This window comes from Prionailurus viverrinus, chromosome D3 (genome assembly GCF_022837055.1).
Source record: "Prionailurus viverrinus isolate Anna chromosome D3, UM_Priviv_1.0, whole genome shotgun sequence".
Classification (NCBI taxonomy): domain Eukaryota; kingdom Metazoa; phylum Chordata; class Mammalia; order Carnivora; family Felidae; genus Prionailurus; species Prionailurus viverrinus.
The window spans coordinates 36449762-36472241 of NC_062572.1; the positions used below are offsets into that span (position 1 = coordinate 36449762).

Below are 22480 nucleotides of genomic sequence, written 5' to 3' on the forward strand. Positions count from 1 at the left end.
AAAGCCAAAAGCACATTTAAAACACAGGTTTGGCTGAAGATTTCAATTTGGCCAAGACTTCAGTTTTTTCAATTGGACTCTTAAAGCTGAGAAAGACAACCATGCAGTTTGCAGTAATAGATACTACTGATGCTATTTATTAAAAGAGATCTCCTTTGAAGCTTTATTTTTTCCAATCTCTGAATAATGATAAAAGAGGCAGTCCTCTATCACTGTCTTTCTGTTTAGAATTTGTCTTTAGAAAACTTGAATAAAGGACCTCAACAATCCTTTTTGTTCTATGAATGCCAAACTACTCAGAAAACAATGGAACACTTTGGACTGCAGTATCATTCTAGACCACAGACCTTTCTATAAATTATACGCATTTCAAACGGTATGAATTACTACACTGCCCACTATATAAGACGTCTTAGAAAGCAGCCTAAAATCAAAACAAAGTTTATCAGCTAAGATAAGAATATGGAATTCGGCCTAGCAATTCATGACAAGTAAAAATATCACCAACTGACTTTTGGCGATATGGCCAGAGCAGATATTTTTACTTATAAACAACATGCCATTTTAACTCACAATATTATTTTGATCTTCATATACTCAATTTATTGACATACACTTTTCTTTCCAGAATCATTATTATTATTCATGAGTTCAGTCAGGTATAAAGAAGCAAGTGTTGGGGTAAAAAAAAAAAAAAAAAAAAGAAACCAATTTAGAGAACAAGTAAAACATAGTATTTGAAACTTTTAAAGATAAGCCAAAAAGTTTAGTGTTGAGGAAGGCTCACTCAACTGAAAGGAAAATAACTGATAAAATAACATTTAGACCAATTCTAAACCAAGTGGGTAAGTGGATTCAATGACAAGTTTTTAATGAAGACTTATATTTCTAAACTGAACATATAAAGTTAGCAACTAGAAAAATTCCATGAAGAATATCTGACATTCCACTTAAAGACAAGCAAAAATGGGCTCCATATACTGCAAAGAAAAGAAAAAGCAGGAACCGATAAGTTGTGCCAACAAGTTGAATTAAATGAATTACTAAAAGCAGATCATATTTTTGCAACAGATTAAAGCATAGTGAATAAACTAAATTTTCAATTATATTCATTAATATAAGGAAGTGGCAAAAGTTTACTGAAATCTACCTTTGGCAATAAATTAATCCACCCTGACTCCACACACCCTTTGGCTTTTACTCAAATAAGTATGTTTATATTTGGTGCATCTGAATGTGTATTCTATAAGGATTTAATTCAGGAGCTGAATTTTTAAGAGCTTCCATATCTTGTCCCTTGACTCACCCACCTCTGTGCTATACTGAGACTAGGGTTACCTAGGAGGTTTCTGTAAAACACTGAGTGCCAAGCAGAGTAATTATCCCTCCCTGATATGTTCTCTGTAGCAAGGTAAGACAAACAATAGTTGTATTTTAAAAGCCATCTTTTTAGTTAATATTCTGTTTTGGGTTGCAAGAGAATAAGAGAAAAAAATCAAGAATGACTAAAAAGGTTTGCACTATACGTTTGAAAATTTTTAAAGTAAAAGTTTCAAAGATGGGGGAGGGACAAAAGAAAATCTGTAATAAATAATATCCATGAAAATCATCAAAAGGTGATCATCCTTATTAGGCAAAGCACTGATTTTATTAGCTACTCTAACGTTTTTACCAGAAATATTCTTTTTGTTTTCTTTTTTAAAAAGTTCCTCTCTCCAAATTTGCTTGAGTCATATTAAACAGGGTAAATCCTTCAACGGCATCAGGAAAATAGAACTTCTAAGGCTGGCTGGCAGAGAAGATTTAGTTTAAAACATCTGAACATGCTTCACAACTGCCACCATGGACTTTGGGAACAGGTCATACTGTGTCTCTTTGGATTTTCTCATGCTGCATTATCTACATATGCCAAAAGAAAAAAATTAGTAAATAAATGAAAACAAAGATTTTTAAAAAGTGAAGGACACTGTATCTTTCTACTTATTTAAACATACAAACTAAATATAATGAAGTACCACTGATTTACTTCTATAGGACATTAGATCTATCAAACCTAAAGAAAAACGTACCCCAATGTTATTTGAGGTTAAAGAACATTCATATACTGCTGGTGGCTTTGTAACTAGGTATAATTATTTCAGAGAAACATGACAGAAATATTTAATCCTTAATCCTGTAACCCTATTCCTGGGAATGTGTAAGAAAGAATTCAGGGTATAATAAAAATACAATATGCAAAGATGCTCATGGTGACATTAATCATAACAAAATAACTGCATGTTTAGTTTGAAGGCCAACAAGAGACCTCTCATGTGTACCCTCAAGACAGCTGTTTATTAGTATTTTCATGTCAAGGGATTGTGGCTTTCCCTTGGATGCCATTAGACTAGGAAAACAAAGAAGTATGATTTTTTGACTGATAGTGCAGGAATAAAGTTCACTTAGGTACAAACAATAACTATTTGAGATAACAGCAGTTTTTAGTTATTAATTACTATACTAAAACCTATATACAGTGTCAGTGTTGAAAGATAGCTACCCAATATTCATTTTCCCCTTCTTAACAAAAGGACACCAGTTTTGATTAGGGTGACAATACAGCCAACTGAAAGTAGTTAACTTTCCAGACTTCCTTGTAACTAAGGTAGACTAACCAATGAGATGCAGGCAGAAGTTTCTAGGGAGATTGTTTCATCAATAAAAAGGCAAAGACTCACTGGAAAAAAGATACTTTGCCGTTGGGTCCTCCCTCTCGTACTTTCTGCCAGGAGGAGGCAGAAGATACTCTGTGAGTTTACAACAAAATGCTTAAGGACAAAGCCCACGTATGAGTTAAGGGTGAGCACAGAATGATGAAAACATCCCAGTCCCTGATGGCGTTACTGAACTACTGTAACAACCCTAGACTACTGATACCTCCTGGCCTTATTACAGTAGATGAAAAAAAATCTCAATCTATTTTAAGCCAGTGTTTGTCGGTTTTGTTTCAATTAACATATCATAAACTGATTTTACACACTATGCCAATGAAAGATTACAATTCTCTGAAGCTGGTATTACATGTACTTTTTTACGGATGAGAAAATTGGGAGTTACAAAGGCCTCAAATTTTTTTTGGCCAGGACAAGTAGGGAGCTGAGTAGGGACACAACACTGACCTGTCAGACTCCAAAGCCTCTGATAATAAACACTATGCTATGATTTACCTCTACTGTAACTACAATTAACTTATCCTGCCAGGATTCTAGACAAGGAGAGACTGAAAATAAAAGCTAAAAATAAGTGACAAAGCAAGCTATAGGTATAAGGAATAATTTGTCTTCTTGTCACTCTATATATTCATCTCCTAACATTTCATGAGACAAAATTTATGGGAATTCTCTAATAGGATAGGACAATGTGGGATACTGAAATGATATAAGCAGATATACTGGAAATTTGCTGAAATAAATAGTATTATGACACATCTGTAAGGACCCACTGGCATGACTTCAAATTATGCTGTAACGTTCCCCCAAATTTTGTCTAGTTAAGCAATTACTTTTTAAAAGTGTTATCTTTTAAAAAATTAATAAATATTAAATAATTCAGAGTTATAAAGCTTAAGACACACTAGGGTATCTCAAAATGAAGACTAAGAATGATTCATCCAGTTGATAGCAGTATCTCTGATTTGGCAGATCATTGAGTCTTCCTTGAAAAGTATGAATATCTTTTTAAAAAAGTAACTGGGGTGCCTGGGTGGCTTACTTGGTTAAGCGTCTGACTTTGGGTCAGGTCATGATCTCATGGTTCATGAGCTCGAGCCCCACTTTGAGCTCTGCACTGACCTGCAGAGCCTGCTTGGAATTCTCTCTCCCTTCTTCCACTCGCTCGCATGTGCATACACATGCATGCGCAGAAGTCTCAAAATAAATAAACTTAAAAAAAAAATTTAAGAAACTGTTTTACAGAAATAATTATGCTCATTATTTTAAAAATTCAAGTCCTACAAAAAACAAAGAAAGTAAAAAGTCATTCAAAATCTTGGAAACAGAATGTTAACATTTAGTAGCCACCATTCCAAGCATCTCTCTAAATATATATAAAGAGAAAGGAACTGGGGTGTATGTGTGTGTGTTAATTTACATACAAACAAAAATATCATATATACGTTACTATTTTAAAATAAAAAGCTGAAAGATTTTATTTTAATCCAACATAAAAAGAAGAGGAACTAGGGTTCCTGGCTGGCTACTCTTGACCTCAGGGTCATGAGTTCAAGCGCCACACTGGGTTGAGAACTTAAGGAAAAAAAAAAAAAAAAAAGAAGAAGAAGAAGAAGAGGAAAAACTCAAGGAATTGCTTCTTTTCTACAAGAGAGATCATACACTAAAATATAAATACATTATATGTAAACGTACATGAAAGAATTTTAAATAAAGATTAAAAAGTTGAAGTAAATATTTTTAAAAACGATGTATTTCAGTTGTAGACAGTATCAGTTATTCCTTTGCTATAAGAGATGAGCTAAGTAACATTATTAACATTCTGTCCTTATTCCCAATCTTTTTTTTTTTTTTTTTTAATTTTTTTTTTCAACGTTTATTTATTTTTGGGACAGAGAGAGACAGAGCATGAACGGGGGAGGGGCAGAGAGAGAGGGAGACACAGAATCGGAAACAGGCTCCAGGCTCTGAGCCATCAGCCCAGAGCCTGACGCGGGGCTCGAACTCATAGACCGCGAGATCGTGACCTGGCTGAGGTCGGACGCTTAACCGACTCCCAATCTTTTATTATTATCCCCATTCTTTTATTTAACCTAAGTCAGGGTTAAAATATTTACATTTCTGTTCTGGGCCCATAATACAGTAGCTAGGTTTGGCTTAGTTCTACCACTAAACAGTCTTTTATATTTAAACAATTTTATCTTTCAAAACATGTGTTAATATATGCCCTGTGTGCACATACATACAAATATAAATATACACAATGTGGCTTTTAATGCAAACAGTACATATTATTTCATAACCTATTTTTAAAATTTGAATGCTATGAGCATCTTTTTACTTCACGTATTCTTCCATAATGTTATTTTTAAGAGTAAAAATCATATTGCTTCATTGGATTTACCAAAATTGAACAAATTCTCTACAACTTAACATTTTCCTGGGGTTATTTTTGCTCTTCTAAGTTAAGTAGAGATACACATACCTTAAGATAATTTTCACTATCATCAATAATTACTTATATAAATTCCAAATTAAAGAATAAGTCAAATGTTAACAACCTTTTAGTTTTGGATAAATGTTTTTGTATTTACCTCCAACAATATATTCTTTTAATTTAGACCAACTAAAGCAAGTTCCTATTTCTGGCCAGTGACTACCTGGTACAATTTAGGCCAACGATTTTGTCAATTGTTCTATATTGTATTTCTTTGATTACTATTGATATTTTTTATTAAAATTTTTTTTTAATGTTTATTTATTTTGAGAGAGAGGCAGAGGCTCCATTAGTGCAGGGCTTGCTTGGGATTCGCGCTCTCCCTTTCTCTCTGCCCTTCCCCTGCTCATGCACTTGCTCTCTCTCTCTCTCTCAAAATAAATAAATATTTTTTAAAAATTTAAAAACATGAACAAAGCACAAAATTTCTTCATCACTGCTAAAAAAAAAAAAAAAACCCATAATTTTCAAGGCTTAAAAATGTCATGTTTAAGAACAATTTCTAATTCAAGCTAAGACAGACAGCAAAATAAATACATAAAACGAGACCTACCTACTAAAAACATATGAAAAAATTTAAGTACTTTCTAAAGCTATGTTAGCACAGGGCATTTCAAGTATGTTCAGATTCCACAGTCAAGATTATTTCTAAAGTGATGATTAAGATGGCCAGAAAGATATTACATAAACTCAGAATGGGACAGTAACTCTGTGAGTGAAGCTGAAACGTTAAGAACAGTTCATTATTAATATTTCATGCAAGGGATAAAATAATCATGATAAACACATAACAGTCAAGTTTATATTAGTTTCAAGAAATGATCAGTTCAGAGCTAACAAAATCTAGTAGTTTATTAGATTGTGGTAACAAGTTACTTCTGATCTATTATGAACAACCGGGATTGACAGATGTCAAGGACCATTTCTGACGTATGAGTTTTGAAGAAAAAAAGTACCATGAATGGGCTAAGGCAATAAGCCTCCATCTTTTTTTTCTTTTTTTTTTCAGGGTGGGGAGGGCATATTTCTGATTCATTTCTGAATCTAAAATGCCTAAATGTTTTCTTTGTTGGGTTCACTACTGTGTCCACAAAAACTCACATTTTTCTCAACTCTAACATATCCTATGCTGTATATCAGAGTAAATTTTCATCACTGAAATGCTATCTAAGAAATTAAGTTCTGAAAATGGTAAGATATTTGTAATAAACCTGAGAGTAAGGAAAGAAGCAAATTGTTTTTATCTGATTAGAAATCGTGTTTGAGTGAGAAACAATGAATTTCTGCCCCAAAATGATATATCTGAAATACCAAAATACAAATATTTCTCTATAAAAATGGGGTGCAAGAGGAATGATATGAAGCAAATCACAGTAAAAGAATGATTAAGATTTTATCAGAGAACAAATTATTCTACCTGTGTCTGAATCTCGTTCTTCATTTCTTGATGGGCTAATGGTAAAAGGAAGTTTACGTTTCATGGACGATTTCTCTTTCATCTCCTTGCCCACATCACTTCGGTCAATTTTTGGAGTTTTACTGTATGATGCAATCTTGTCTTTACTCTATTAAAAATCAAATATGAATACAGTTATAACAATATTAGCTAAGCAAGACAGTATTTAAGAAATTTATGAAGAAAATTTTAAAATATATTCAAAAGTAGAGACATATTACAAACCACTATCTTTAATGTATTCAAGAGCCAGTTTCAACAACTGTATCATTTTTTCTAACTTGTCTCATATTCTACTACTTTTACTTAACAATCTAATTTTAAAATAACAGTAAAACAAAAAATCTTGAATAAAACTCTGTAAGCATAATATACATGTCACCATCAATGAACAAATATATAAATCAGAAAAAGTGATTCTGGATACAATAAAATATATTGTGTTTTGTTAATATCCCGTACCCACTCCAGGTGAATATCCTACCTTCATGGTCTACAGCCATTATCAAGTTCACACTTATTATAATTTTAATATCTGAATTGGTACTGTACATCTACTGGGCTATAAGACCTCCTTTGTGAAAAACATGCCAGACACTAAGAACTAATAAGCCACATCACCTTAAAAGAACAGTTCCCAAACTATCTATGATAATAAATGAGAGATGATACTTGTAGAGATTCTCAGAAGCAAGTTAGAAGTAGACTCAGATTGCAGAAGATACCAGCTTTCAACCCAAGAAAAGAAAATAAAGGAAGGAAAAGGGGAAATAAGATAGTAAACAAAATAGTGTTTTTAGAGTGGAATTTACCAACAAAATCAAAAGGTGATTTTATTTTTTTTTAAAAATTTTTTTTCAACGTTTTTATTTATTTTTGGGACAGAGAGACACAGAGCATGAACGGGGGAGGGGCAGAGAGAGAGGGAGACACAGAATCGGAAACAGGCTCCAGGCTCTGAGCCATCAGCCCAGAGCCTGACGCGGGGCTCGAACTCACGGACCGCGAGATCGTGACCTGGCTGAAGTCGGACGCTTAACCGACTGCGCCACCCAGGCGCCCCAAAAGGTGATTTTAAATGAGCAACAGAATAAGACTTCAGTGAGTCCAATCATGAAAATGAAAAAGAGAAATAATAAAGATTGGGACTGAGACCTACATACAATTCCAAAGGGGTTATGGAAAAGTTACAAAAAAAAAAATACTGTATTCATTTTTATATCACTAAAATTTTAAGATTATTTTCTTAGAAAACACACATTACTAAAAGTTGACTCATGAAAGAAACAAAAAACCTGAATAGACCAATGATCATAGAAGACAATAAATCCATACCCAAAGATTTTAAGTTTACAAAAAGGTACTAGAGCCCAGAAGATTTTACAAGAGATTTAAAACAAGTTCAAGGAACAGATATTTCCCATTTCATGTAAATAATACTGCAGCATAAAGGTATGATTAGAATCCATCTTTAAGTCTAAAACATACCAAAAGATAGAAGTTATAAGCTAAATTCCTTATGAAATAAATGCAAAAGTAAATTATCTTAAATAAACTGTCAAATCAAATTTAGTGTCTTAAAACTTAGAATCAAGCAGGCTCACCCAAAGAAAACAATAATAATAATTATTAGAAATCTCTTTAAGACAACTCACCATATCAAAAAATTAAAGAAAAACCATATGATGATCTTAACAGGTGACAAAGTAACATCTCAACAGAGTCTACAGTCATTTTTGATAAATATATTAACAAATCAGGAAGAGAATGTGATTTCCTTGTATCTTAACTGATAAAGATTGCTGAAGAATAACAGCCTTATATTATTTACTTCTCAGTTGTAAAGTTAAATTCTCTTGAGCTGTTTTTCCACTTCTGCCAATGAAATCAAGCTTCACAGGCATGTATTTTGTTTATGAGGTTGTTTTAAAAACGTAGTTTTATTATTATTAAGGTATGGTGAAGCCAACAGATCAGGTGACTACTGTCACTGAAAAGGCAGTTTGTTACTCAGTTTCCAAGGGAGGGCATGCTATACACCACATAGGGCCACAAAGGGTAGCACCACGGTGGGTCAGGAGGCATAGGGAGAGAAGGGAAATGTGGGCAAAAGCTTTTATTGTGGTTTCCTCAGGAAAGAAAAGGCAAGGCCTGGCTTGCAGCAGTTTCTGGGGTATGGGCACTGTTTCTCTTATTGTCTGGTACATGGCTCTCATGTAATTTATTAGGGCAGGGACAGTGGCCCAGAATGTGAGAGTTGGATACAGTTGGTGGTTGGGTTTGGACTCTGGATTGGTTTGCATATGAAATATATGGTCACAAGTGAGTTAAGATCTCTGGGAATTGGCCAGCCATGGGAACGGCAGTCTCCCCAGTATCAGCAGGCCCCAATGTCAAAGCATCAGAAATAAAAAGGCATGATTAATACAAAGTTAACCAACAAAATTCTAGAGACTTGCCTTAGAAATATTAAGTCTTTATTATTAATAAAAGAATCTAAGAAAAACACGAAGATGTCCCTTTTCCCTTGCACCTGTGTAAGTAAAGATACCGTACTGTGCCATAAAACAAGTTAAAAAAAATAATTTGATAACACGTTGAGTGGAAAATGTTCCCTAGAACATATTGATCATACTCTCCTCTGCAACAGGGTGATCAGGGTGCACATTTGCAACTGCTACCAACTAGTTCTGTTCGTTGTAAAATAAAATTGTCCTTGGAAGTGTTACTTGAACAAAGCGTTTTTGTGAGATTCTTCAACTCTAAAAATTATTTTCAGATCTAGGGAAAGTAACTTTCAAAATAGTTATATCCAATTGTCCTGAAATTTCTGTATTACCAAATGATATAAATACAGTATCAATCCAGGAACAAATCACTGGCACATTCTTCTCCCATATCCATGACATAGGAAAGTCTAGGACTCTGTTAGATTATTTCAAAATATCTTAAATCTTTTTCATTTATATTACTGTTATTCTTTCAATAACCTACAACAGCTACCATACACAGTAATAAAAATGTCAATGTATCATTTGGGGTCTACTATACATCAATAAATCAGTAACAGCAAAGCATCAATGGCAAAACAAGAATGACTTTCTAACACTGCTACTGCTAGACAATGTACTGGTAGCCTTTACCAAATCAGTTAAGATAGAAAAAAGAAAAGGTAAAAATTTACTCAGAAAAAAATATGTACATAGAAAATTCTTGAAGGATATAACCCAAAATGTTGATAGCTATCTGTGGGTAACAGCACTACTAATGTGTGGGGAGACAGTTCCCCACGGGTCTCTTGCATATCTGCACCTCTTACATGCAGAAGCACTAACTCCCTTTTTTTTTTGGGACTATCTTTTCAAGAATATCTATATGGAGAACAGCATTGGAAGATATGATCTCCTCCTGGAGCAAAGAGCAGATCCGTTTACTATTCCATATAATAAACAGTTTCTCCCTTTGGGGCAAAGTTCTGATAGACTTACTGTCCATTACAAAATATTTGGGGTTCTTCTCCCGTACGGCAATCCCCTTTTATGTGTAGCTGTCACCTGGCTCTCTTTGTATCCCCTTGTGAGAAATAGGGCTCAGGTTACAGGCACAAATGCTGATAGATCACTACTACTATTGCCTATGAGAAATAAACTTTCCTTTCTATTCCACTCAAGAGTTTCACATCTGTTGCCAGCATCCATGAAACAGATTAGCTTCCAAGTAGGGTAGGGTACAATCTCAGATTGTTGATGGTTTTTTATAAGGCAATTTGTTTTCATTAGTCTTCTATGTATTTTCTAATTTTTCTATAACCAACATGTATTACATTACTTGAATGGTAAAATAAAAATTTCTCTATATCACTAGGCTATGGAATAATGAAAGTCTGAATTATATTGATGGAAAGGATAAGACAGCTACTTAGAAAGTTAAATGATTCACACCTACTCCCACACACTTCATGAATTTAACCTAGATTTTAGATTTTCATAAAAGATTTTATCAAAGATTTTGATCTACAAATCGTAAATACTAATTTATAGCTGAAACAGAAAAATTTCTAAAAACTAAAATCAATGGGAAAAAATCCCACATCTTAGTGAAAGGATAAACTATATGAAGAATTATGAGTAGACATTTTTGATGAACCCCTATTATGATATTTAATGAGATAATGAAAGCATTTGATATTAAAAGTATATTGCTAGAGAATGTTATTATTTAAAATTATGCTCTATTTAATATATTTAAGAAATTAAATTTTGGTTCAGGTTATTTTATTTAGGATCTCATAATGGCAACAGTTTGTGTCCTATTAAACTGTAAACAAGGTCTCTATCAGAACAGCTGTATACTCATTTCTAAATTATATGGAAGAAAAAACTCAGAAGAAGCTTGAGGCTGGCTTTAGGGCCACTCACTCACTAAAGAAAAGACAAACAAAAGAATATGCTTTGCAAATATACAGTTGACTAATATGATTGTGCTTCCTCTCCTACCCTCCCTTCTAACTTCATTTTGTTGTAAGCAGCAGCAGTTAACATGGTCTATAAGCAGGAAATTACAGCCCTTCCTCTTCTTAAGGTACAAATAAGCAGTCAAATATCTATTTAAAACTGAGTAAAATTACTTTAAAAATTTTTTTAATGTTTATTTATTTTTGAGAGAGAGAGAGAGTGAGAGGGGGAGGGGTAGAGAGAGAGGGAGACACAGAATCTGAAGCAGGCTCCAGGCTCTGAGCTGTCAGCACAGAACCCCATGAGGGGCTCCAACCCACACGAGATCATGACCTGAGCTGAAGTCGGATGCTTAACTGACTGAGGCACTTAGGCACCCCAGAAAATTACTTTTAACAACAGCTTTCAATGTCAAGTTGCTCAGAAATCCTGTAAAACATGGCAATAAGCACCATGTGCATTGCCTCAGAAGAGTTTCTGACCCTTACCCAAACAAAATAAGTATGTGATCTTGAAAAAGTACTGAATGATTGAACAGAGACTGAGAACAGTTAAATATATCACTCTGGGTAAGCCAAAAGTTCATAAAGGAAATATATAATATTCTGTATTTATTCTTCCTATGATATAAATCTAAGGATTTTAAAAAAATGTTTATCTAGCTTTGAGAGAGAGTGCGAGGGGCAGAAAGAGAGGGAAAGAGAGAGAGAATCCCAAGCAGGCTTGGAGCTATCAGCACAGAGCCCAATGTGGGGCTCGAACCCATGAATGTGAGATCATGACCTGAGCTGAAATCAAGAGTCAGACAACCGAATGAACCACCCAGACTCCCCTGTATAAATCTAATGATTAATAAGTATTCTTAACTTACTGAAGCAATGTTTTTAATAGAAATGTTAGTGAAAAATGTCTGCTTTTTGCTGTTGTTTCTACATTTTTATGAGGCCAATGCTCTGCCACTACTGTATATTTACTGGCAGCTTTCAAAAGATACATACAAAGTATCCAGGAAGAAAGAAGTTTTAACAAGCTGACATCAAGCAGCCCAAATATAATTTCACAAATGCAACCTTCACTATATTCAAACATTTAGAAATGAAAGTTCTAATTCTCTCCTCAAATCTAGCACTGTATTCCGTCCCTACAATTCTACTGAAATTACTTTTACCACACAAAGACATTTTAAGGTATCCCAGCTGACAAAATCCAGTGGCCTCATTTCTTCCTGTTCATCTCTGTGGCACTTGGCATATAGACCCCCTTAGCTACTCTTCTGTTTAATCTCTCCTGGTTCTCTGTCCTTGTTTCCCATCTCTCAATGATTCTGAAAGTATTTGAATTTCCCTAGGCATATTCTCCTTCCTTCTTGCTCTACTCTCTTTGGGTTCTATCTCCATAATGATAAGGTTAACCTTTTCAACGAATCCTCATTTCCAATGAGCTGTTTTGAGTTCTGGACTTTGATCTAACTGCCTACCAATACTTCTTGTTGGATGTTCTGATGGCCAACTCAACAAGTACAAACCAAACATTCTTCTGAAAACAACAATTCCTCTATTTCCTAAATTCCTTCTCAAGGAATAGTTCAATCAAACTCAGGGTGGATCCAGATTACTTTTTCTACATACACAAGTTTAATTCATTCAACATCTTTTATGTCTGCCAAACTCTTTCCATCCCCATAGCCACTGCCCACACTGCCTTTTGCTTGGATTTTTTAAAAAACACTCTAACTGGTCTCTACTATGACCCTTTTGGCCCAATGGCTACAGGATAAATTCCAAGTTCCTTAGCAACACATCAGGCCATAATGAACTGGCCGCTGTCTAATGCTTACCTCCCACCCTCCATCCTCCACAGGCCACATCCTAACTTTATATGTATCTATTACTGTAACAGATTTAGGTCTTTTTTACATCTTGGACTGTCCTCTGTTCCTACTTTCCTGCTGGCCAAACACTTAGTCATCCTTGAGAATCCAGACTAAGTAACTTTTCTACTGTGACACCATTACTGACCCCTCTAGAATTGTTTGTTTCTCTCCTTTTTGTCCCATCATTATACACTCAATACTCTCATTAATGTGCTTCTTACAGTGGTAAAGAAATTCTTAAATTATGGTATCTGAGACCATCTCAGAAGATCTGCAAGGCCAGAAATACGCTCACAGTAACACTAAGGTGCCACGTGCACCTTTCTCATACTCTCAAGAATATATACTGCAGCTCTCTAGACACTACATGACAAGTGATATCCAAATACACTGCATGTAGATGCAGATGAGAATTTGGTGGTCTTCTGTTAAGTCACACACTAAAGATACGTGCAAAACCAATGACACTCTTCTCACTAATAGTTTTTGTCTTGGAACATATAGTTATTTTCCATAAAAATATACTATGTGGGTAAACATACACATATGTATTTTTTAAACCAGTTAAAAAAAATCTAAAGTTTTTCTCAGTTTCAATTTCTGATATTGTAAATATCAACAGATATACCCACATATAAAAAAGCTCTTTGGGATCTTTAGTTACACTGAAGGGGTCCTGAGAGCAAAACATTCAGACAAACAGGAAGAGTGTTTGAGTTTAGAGTCTTCATGAAGACTTAAATCACGGCTTAACCACTCACTGTTTTATTCCAAGTGTCATAAAAGAATATATAACACAATAGGAATCCAATGTAAGATTTGTTAAATAAAAGGAATAGTAAAAATGCTTTGCTTATGATTTGTCACATTTGGCAAATTAAAATATCATTTGGGGAAAGTCGTCTATGGAGGAATAAAGGTATTAGCAACTTACCTCCCCAAGAAACAACTATAAATCTAGACAAAATTGTCAAAAACAACCACCTTAAGGCTCCCAAAACTGAAAAAAAGCAAACAACAAATTGAGAAGCATTTTTTTTTCCCCTCAAGAAAAACTGCTGAACTATGGACAAGAACAGTGAGTGTCTTTGGCATTTTTGCCTGGGGAATGCTCTCACATTCCCTGGCTGATGCTTAGTTTGCATGAAGTGCTACCAGGGTGGGGCTGGCAAGAAAAGCAGCATCTCTGCTGCCAGAGTGTGTCAACTCGAATTGGCAAAGAAGGTGTAAAAAGCCTATCCAGATGCACGGTTTCTAAAAATAGCAAAGAGGGTAGGAAATGATTGGAGGGGGCAAAAAACATACATCTTATTAGCCTAAGGTTGTGGTCCTGCTGCAGAAGAGCATCAAGCCGGTGAATAAGCAAGAAATTCAACAGGGAGATTACAGAAATGAGAGAGCCACAGGGTGTGCCAGATAAGACTGACACACATCCCTGGCTGAGAGGAGAAGATCAATGGGAAAGATCAGAGAAGGGCTAAGCTCTCCATGCATCTCTCACTGACAGGGAGATTATGTGTACATGCAGAGGAAATCTGAGAGGGTCCATATCCTCTACATATCATTAGTTGACTGCACACAAGCACAGCAAGACCCAGGTGAGCCCAACAAAAAGTAAATGCCAGGACAGATTTCAAAAATGCCCTAACATTGAATGCACTCCCCAACACAGGCAAGTGTGCCTGTAGAAGGTGGAAATCTGACTGGCTCATGGTGTTTGAGTACAACTCCTGACCAATCAATGGCTGCTGACTAATTTATACAGACACAGGGGTACCTCTGTGGAAGCAAGACTAAAATATAAAAAGAAAAAAAATGGATACCAGTGGTTGTGACAAATACTGCAAACTCCTAACATTTTACTCAAGGAAAAAAAAAAAAAACAAAAAACCAAACAAACAAAAAACCAACTTAGCAACAATTACAAGGTTCAGGTGGGAAATAATGAGCACCCAAAACTGTAGAACTGCTACAGTATATGACCTAAATTGTCCAGTTTTCAATAAAAATTAAGACATACAAAAAAGCAAGGAAAAAAGTATTCAAGAGAAATTTCTCTGAGTAAGCCCATATACTAGATTTGAAAGTTATTATAAAGAAAGAAATAAAACAATGTTTAAAAATTGTAAGTATGACAATAATGACTTATCAAATAATACCAGTAAGGAAAAATCACAGAAAGAGCCAAATGGAAATAATGGATTTGAAAAGCAAAGTAACAGGGCGCCTAGGTGGCTCAGTCAGTTAAGTGTCCCCGACTTTAGCTCAGGTCATGATCTCTCGGTTTGGAGTTCACACCCTGCTTCAGGCTCTGTGCTGACAGCACGGAGCCTGGAGCCTGCTTCAGATTCTCTGTCTTGTTCTCTCTCTCTCCCCCTCCCCCACTCACATGCTCACAAAAAAAAATGAAAGGCAAAATAACTACAAATATATTAGATATGTTCAACAGCAGATGTGAGATGGCAAAAATACACACACACACACACACACACACATATATAGAAAATCAGTAAATTAAATATTACAAGTTTCATGAAAACCTTAAATCTACAGATCCAAGAAACTCAACAAACTCCAAAAAGGATAAACACAAGGGAGAATCCTAAGCACATGACAAAGAGAGAGAAGCAGTGAAAAAAATTCATTGTGACAAAGGTACAAAACAATTAATAGCTGACTTCTTATCAGAAACAGTTAAAGCAAGAAAGTAGTAGAGTGACATTCAATCTACTAAAAGAAAAAAAAGTCAAGAAATCTATATCCAACAACACTGCCCTTTGAAAATAAAGCAAGCAGTCAACAAAAACCACATATTATATAATTCCATTTGTATGAAACATCCAGAATAGGCAATTCTATACAGACAGAAAGGACTGGTGGCTGCCTAGGGCTGTGGGAGTTGGGGACAGAATGAGAAATGATTACTGATGGGTACATAATGTTTCTCTTTTGAATGAAAATGTTCTAAAATCAATAGTGGAGATGACTGCACAACTCTGTAAATATACTAAAAACTACTGAATTATATATACTTTAAATACGGTATGTGAATTATATTTCAACAATTTTGTTTTTAAAATATGAAGAATCAAGATATTCCTAGATCAATGAAGACTTAAAGAATCATGGCTGAAGATCTTACAGTAAATGCTAAAATTCTTAGTTAAGAACATGACAACCAAACAATAACTTGAGTCTATAAAAAGAAGAAATTAAGACTGACAAACCTGGCAAATTTATAGGTAAAAAAGAATTGTATGAATATGTATTTCTCCTCTTATTTTTTTCAAAGATAAAATTGTATAAAATTATAATAGTCTGTTATTGGATTGGTAACAAATGTTGATGAATCCATGTATAGATACATAGATACACGAAAAAAGTGGAGGAAATGGAGCTATACAGGAACTAAGTTGCTATATTTTACTGAATTAAGTCACTATTAATTTATAATACTTAGATGCACAGTATAAACGACAGATCAACATCTTAAGATTACAATTTAAGAAACACAGTTTAAAAAGTAATAAATTTAAATAGTATATTAAAAAATATTTAAAATTAAAAAATATTTAAAATTAGGGGTGCCTGGGTGGCTCAGTTGGTTGTGTCCAACTTCCGCTGAGATTATGATCTCATGGTTCGTGGGTTTGAGCCCCACATCGGGCTCTGTGCTGGTAGCTTGGAGCCTAAAGCCTGCTTTGGATTCTGTGTCTCCCTCTCTTGCTCTCTGCCCCTCCCCCACTTGAGTTCTGTCTCCTTCTCTCTCAAAAGTAAATATTGGGGCGCCTGGGTGGCGCAGTCGGTTGGGCGTCCGACTTCAGCCAGGTCACGATCTCGCGGTCCCGGAGTTCGAGCCCCGCGTCAGGCTCTGGGCTGATGGCTCAGAGCCTGGAGCCTGTTTCCGATTCTGTGTCTCCCTCTCTCTCTGCCCCTCCCCCGTTCATGCTCTGTCTCTCTCTGTCCCAAAAATAAATAAACGTTGAAAAAAAAAAAAATTAAAAAAAAAAAAAAAAGTAAATATTAAAAAAACCTTAAGGGGCGCCTGGGTGGCGCAGTCGGTTAAGCGTCCGACTTCAGCCAGGTCACGATCTCGCAGTCTGTGAGTTCGAGCCCCGCGTCGGGCTCTGGGCTGATGGCTCAGAGCCTGGTGCCTGTTTCCGATTCTGTATCTCCCTCTCTCTCTGCCCCTCCCCCGTTCATGCTCTGTCTCTGTCCCAAAAATAAATAAACGTTGAAAAAAAAAATTAAAAAAAAAAAAACTTAAAAAGGGAGCACAGAAGGAAGAAAAACAAAAAAAATATGAAACATAAGAACACAGAACAAAATGGAAGATATAAGTCTAACCCTATAAATAATTATGTTAAATGTAAATGGAGTAATCGCTTTAATCAAAAGGCAAAGATTGCCAGGGCAATCAGGTACGAAAAAAAATCAAAGTACCCATACTGGAAAAGAAGTAAAATTATCTTCATATGGAGTTGACATGATTCCATATGTAGAAAATATTAAGGAATCCATAAACTTTTAGAACCAATAAATGAGTTCAGTAAGATCATGGAATAGAAAATCCCTACATACAAATCATTTATATTTATATATACTAGCAATGAAAAATCCAAAATGAAATTAACTACAATAGCATCCCAAAGAATAAAACACTAATAATTTAGCAAGAAGAGCTCAAGATTTGTACACTAAAAACTACAAAGTATTGCTGATGGAAACTGAAGGTTTAAATAAACAGAGAGATATTCTCTAGTGATAAACTGGAAGACATACTGTTAGGATGTCAATACTATCCAAATGGATCTACTCAATAAAATCCCTATAAAAATCCCAGCAGGCTTTTTTGTAGAAAATTTCATAAAATTTAGATGGAAATGCAAAGTACCTTAAACAGTCAAAATGGTTTTAGAAAAGAACAAAGTCTGGAAACTTAAAATTCCTGATTTTGAAAGCAGATTTGGGGTTGCCTGGGGTTGGTGTGGGAATAGGGACTGAATGCAATGGGCATGAGGCTCTTTTAGCAATGATGTAAATGGTGTAAACTGGATTGTGATGATGGCTGCACAACCCTATAAATTTACTAAAAATCACTGGATCATACACTAAATGAGTGAAATTTAGGGTATATAAATTACACCTCAATAAAGCTATTAAAAACAGTGTTTGTATACAATGTTCATCACAGCTCTATTCTTGTTTGCCAAAAACTGGAACCATTTCAGATGTTCTTCAACAACAAAAAAAAAAGACTAAGGGGGAAGAAAAGACACAAAAAGGAAAAACAAAACAAAACACAACACCAAAAAGAAAAATTAAAAAATAATGTGTAATGGGGCGCCTGGGTAGCTCAGTCGGTTAAGCATCCGACTCTTGATTTCAGCTCAGGTCATGATCTCACGGTTTGTCAGATCAAGCCCCATACCAGGCTCTGCAATACAGTGCAGAGCCGGCTTGGGATTCTCTCTCTGCTCCACTCCTACTGATGCATGTGCACACGTGCTCTCTCTTAAAATTAATAAATAAGCTTAAAAAAAGAGATACTGTGTAAAATTAACTACAGAAGAGACTAAGAACAGTGAGACCAGTTAGGAGACAATTGCAGAAGTCTAAATGAAAGTTCTGAGAGCCTAAATTAAATAGGAGTGAAGAAGGATAGATGTTAAAAGACAATCACAGGTCGTTGCCAATCACTAACAATAAACAACAAAAACTGTTAACATTTACTGAGCATATATTATGTAACAAGCATTGCATTAGGCACCATACTGATGCCATTTCATTGTCACAGCAATTCTATAAAGCAGTCTTGTCTTCCAATACAGAGAGATACACTGAGGCTAGAAAAGTCATATAAATTTATCCAAGGCTAAAGACAAGGAAAATGGAACTGCTACCGTGTATGTGTTTTGATACTGGGGGTCAGGAAGTGGAGAAAGAAATGCCAAATGACTGTGATGTCTTGGATTTTTTTTTCACCCCCTCTCAATGATTATTTCGTAAGTAAATATGCCATATTAGTAAATGTGTTATCTCCGGGAATGAAAAACAATCTTATCCCAGGAATCCAATTTAATTTTAAAGGAATCAGATAAATGGTTTGGATTTAACTGGGATCCAACTGTTTTTATTTTATGGGTAATTACTAAAATTACCAATGGGGAGTTTTTCCCAGTTCCAAAACAGTCAACCCATCTTTAAGATAATCATATACCTTTCTTCCATATGGTTTTTCTACCATATTGCTGTCACTGTCAGAATTTTCACTCTGAACTGGTTTTGTGAACCCAGATTTGGGCATCTTATAGCTGTTCAGCTAGCTTCTTTCTTTTGTCAGTCTTCTCATCCTGGATCTGTAAAGAATGGACATAGGAGGGTTATTTGTATACATCTGCAGTAAAAACCTACTTAAAGGTATACACCACAGTTAATGTAACTTGTTATTCTCTGTCTTTGTAAGTCCTAGTCTAAAGTAAGGTTTCATTTAAGAATTTGAGCTTCTAAAGTTCTCTTGTTTAAGTCCATTCAATTTGTCACTGAAAAGAAGAAAAGAGAACTACTTTTATATTTTTTTCCACCTTCTCTAGACTAATACCTAATCTCCAGTTTTCCAGGTAACCACAAGCAGCAGAAGTGAAAGCAGTGGCAAAGGGTTTGTCATTTCAGCCTGTCTCTAAAGGTAGAACGTTCTAACAGATTCTTCTCTGGTAGTTCAGTATTGGTCTGGAATTTACTTCTGAAGACCCAACCAAGAATTGGATAGGTCTGGTTGGCAATTTTACCATTTTAGATTATATTTATGAAACCGTTCCAAGTTAAAATTCTTGGAAGTGTTTATTTTCCTTCACAGAACTCCCAGACATCTCTAGACAGTCACTTTATCAATCTATTCATTGACTGAATTCCTACCATACTGTAATTATGTCATATATCACTTTCTTTCTAACTTGTTCAGTTTTCTGTCTCCTGCTCTGCAATAGGTCAAGGACCCTGATAGAAGCCTAAGCTTACATTTTAGACCCCCCAAAAAAATTCCAAGCAGGGAGTTTTAAATATAAAAAGGGAAGTCACGGCACCTGAGTGGCTCAGGTCATGATCTCACGGTTCATGAGTTCGAGCCCCGCATCAGGCTCTGTGCTGACAGCTCAGAGCCTAGAGCCTGCTTCGGATTCTGTGTCTCCCTCTCTCTCTGCCCCTCCCCTGCTCATACTCTGACTCTGTCTGTCTCTCAAAAATAAAGATTAGAAAAAATAAAAAAAAAAAAAAAAAAAGGGAAGTCATGAGACTAGACCAGTACTGCCATCTGATGACCTACGAGCTACATGTGGCTGCTGAAAGTTAAATTAACTAAAATTAAAGTAACTACTGTACAATACAGATACATTCCTATTATCACAGAGAGCTCCACCGTATACTACTGAGCTAAACTGAGGTTGCTGGCCAACAGAAGCAAGACTTGGACCACAACAATAAACAGAACAGATCAGCGTAATTTTTAGTTTTCATGCTATAAATTTCCTATAGATGAATATTATAGGTCTAAGTAAAGCTACATTCTAGCATCTAAGTGAATTATTGAACAGAGGATTAGTAAGATCTTCTGTGTTCTTCGAATTGTTCTGTTGGTGATTTAAAATATTTGATTTCAATAGAAACAAAACCCAAAGTCACCTAAATGAACTGAGTTAGCTTGTAAATTATCAAAATTAGATTAAATTAATCCAAACATAGCCAAATCAGACTACATTCCAACAGAAAAAAACTTCCAGAGTTCAAATAGTTCAAATCTTTTATAGAGGAGGAAATAAACTTGAATAAGGAAACTTTTTTGATACTACACACCAGGCAGAGTTTACCTTGGGATCATGCAACTGTTTCAACTGATACCATATAAACAAAATCACTTAAACATAGCACTGTGCTCAAAACTAGCCCTGTGTAAAGCTTACAGTTAAAATTAGGAGTCATATATAATCAGAAGAATTCTGACTCAAAAGCAAAATGGATATACATAGTATCACTAGGCATTAGTCTAGGTGAGATTTATAAAGATAAAGCACTTTGTAGATCAAGCAAAGCACATTATTGGTGAATGAAGGAGTGTCATGAATATTTTTTTAAGAATATTTCAGATAGAGGGGCACCTGAGTGGCTCAGCTGGTTAATAAGCATCTGACTCTTTATTTTGGCTTAAGTCATGATCTCACAGTTCATGGGATCAGGCCCTGAGTCGGGCTCTGCGCTGACAGCATGGAGTCTGCTTGGGATTGTCTCTTTCACTCTCTGCCCATCTCCTGCTCTTTCTTGCTCTTCAAAATAAACAAATATTTTAAAAAACCATACACAGCAATATAATATATTAATAGACTATATGTTAGGAAAAGCTTACATTATCTTTCAATCACCTTATTTGGAAAACTTCAGAATAAAAACCAAAATTAGATTCCAAAAATATTACTTCAATCAACTAATATTAAGCATTTAATACATGGTTCTGTGACCTCAATATATAATGTAAAGCCAGATCAACCAATACAATTATACACAGGATAATCAAAATCACACTAGGTAAATTAAAATGGAATATTTTAAAATATAAAAATAACCCAATAGAAGCAGTAAAAGAAAAACTGAAGAATGAAAAACAGAAGGAACAAACAAAACAATGATAGACCTAATCCAAACATACCAATAATGATATGAAATGCAGATGGACTAAACACACCAATTTAAAAAAACTGTCAGATTGTATACCTGAAACTACTGTAACACTGCATGCGTTAACTATGCTGGAAATAAAGATACAAACAAACAAATAGGAAAACTGGAAAAGAAAAAAAAACAGACCATCAAACAGGGGGAAAATGACCATACTATGAGCTATTAACAAGAAATTCATTCATATGTAATTCTATAGGTAGGTTAAAAAGTAAAAGAATGGAAAAAGATATGCCATGCAAACACTAATCAAAGGAACATTGGGAGTAACTACATTAATATCAGACAAAACAGTTCTCAAAGAACTTTACTTATTACACACTGATAAAAGGATCACCTCACTAAATGTATATGCAATTACAACAGAGCTTCAAACTACAGGTAGCAAAAATTGATAAAACTGACAGGAGAAATAGACAAATTCATACTTATAGTTGTAGGCTTCAACTACTCTCAGTAAGACAGAAAATCAACAAGCATATATAAAAGAACTGAAAAACGCCATCAATTCAAATCAACTGGATCTAACTGACATTTGTATAAAAATGTATCCAACAAAAGAATATACATTCTTTTCAAGGGCACACAGAATTTTACTGAGATAGGCCATGTCATGAGTCAAAAACAAACATTAATAAATTTAAAGTAATTAAAATCATATAAATTTTGTTTTCACATTATGAAGAAATTAAACCAGAATCAAATATAGAAAGATAACAGGAATATATCCAAATTTAAAAATAAAGAAGAATCAGTAAGACTGAAAAC

General features: G+C 34.8%; 1 protein-coding gene across 3 annotated transcripts in view; it reads right to left on the reverse strand.

The window, feature by feature from the left end:
- Positions 1 to 22480, reverse strand: part of ANKRD12 (ankyrin repeat domain 12) — a 126271-nt gene that overhangs the window by 71685 nt on the left and 32106 nt on the right. For all 3 annotated transcript variants that reach the window (XM_047827346.1, XM_047827348.1, XM_047827347.1), the window contains exons 2-3: positions 19209 to 19347; positions 6623 to 6770 (exon numbers count right to left, since the gene is read on the reverse strand). In XM_047827346.1, the coding sequence (XP_047683302.1) occupies positions 6623 to 6770; positions 19209 to 19295 (235 nt within the window). In that variant the 5' untranslated portion in view covers positions 19296 to 19347. The remainder of the gene's footprint in view (positions 1 to 6622; positions 6771 to 19208; positions 19348 to 22480) is intronic.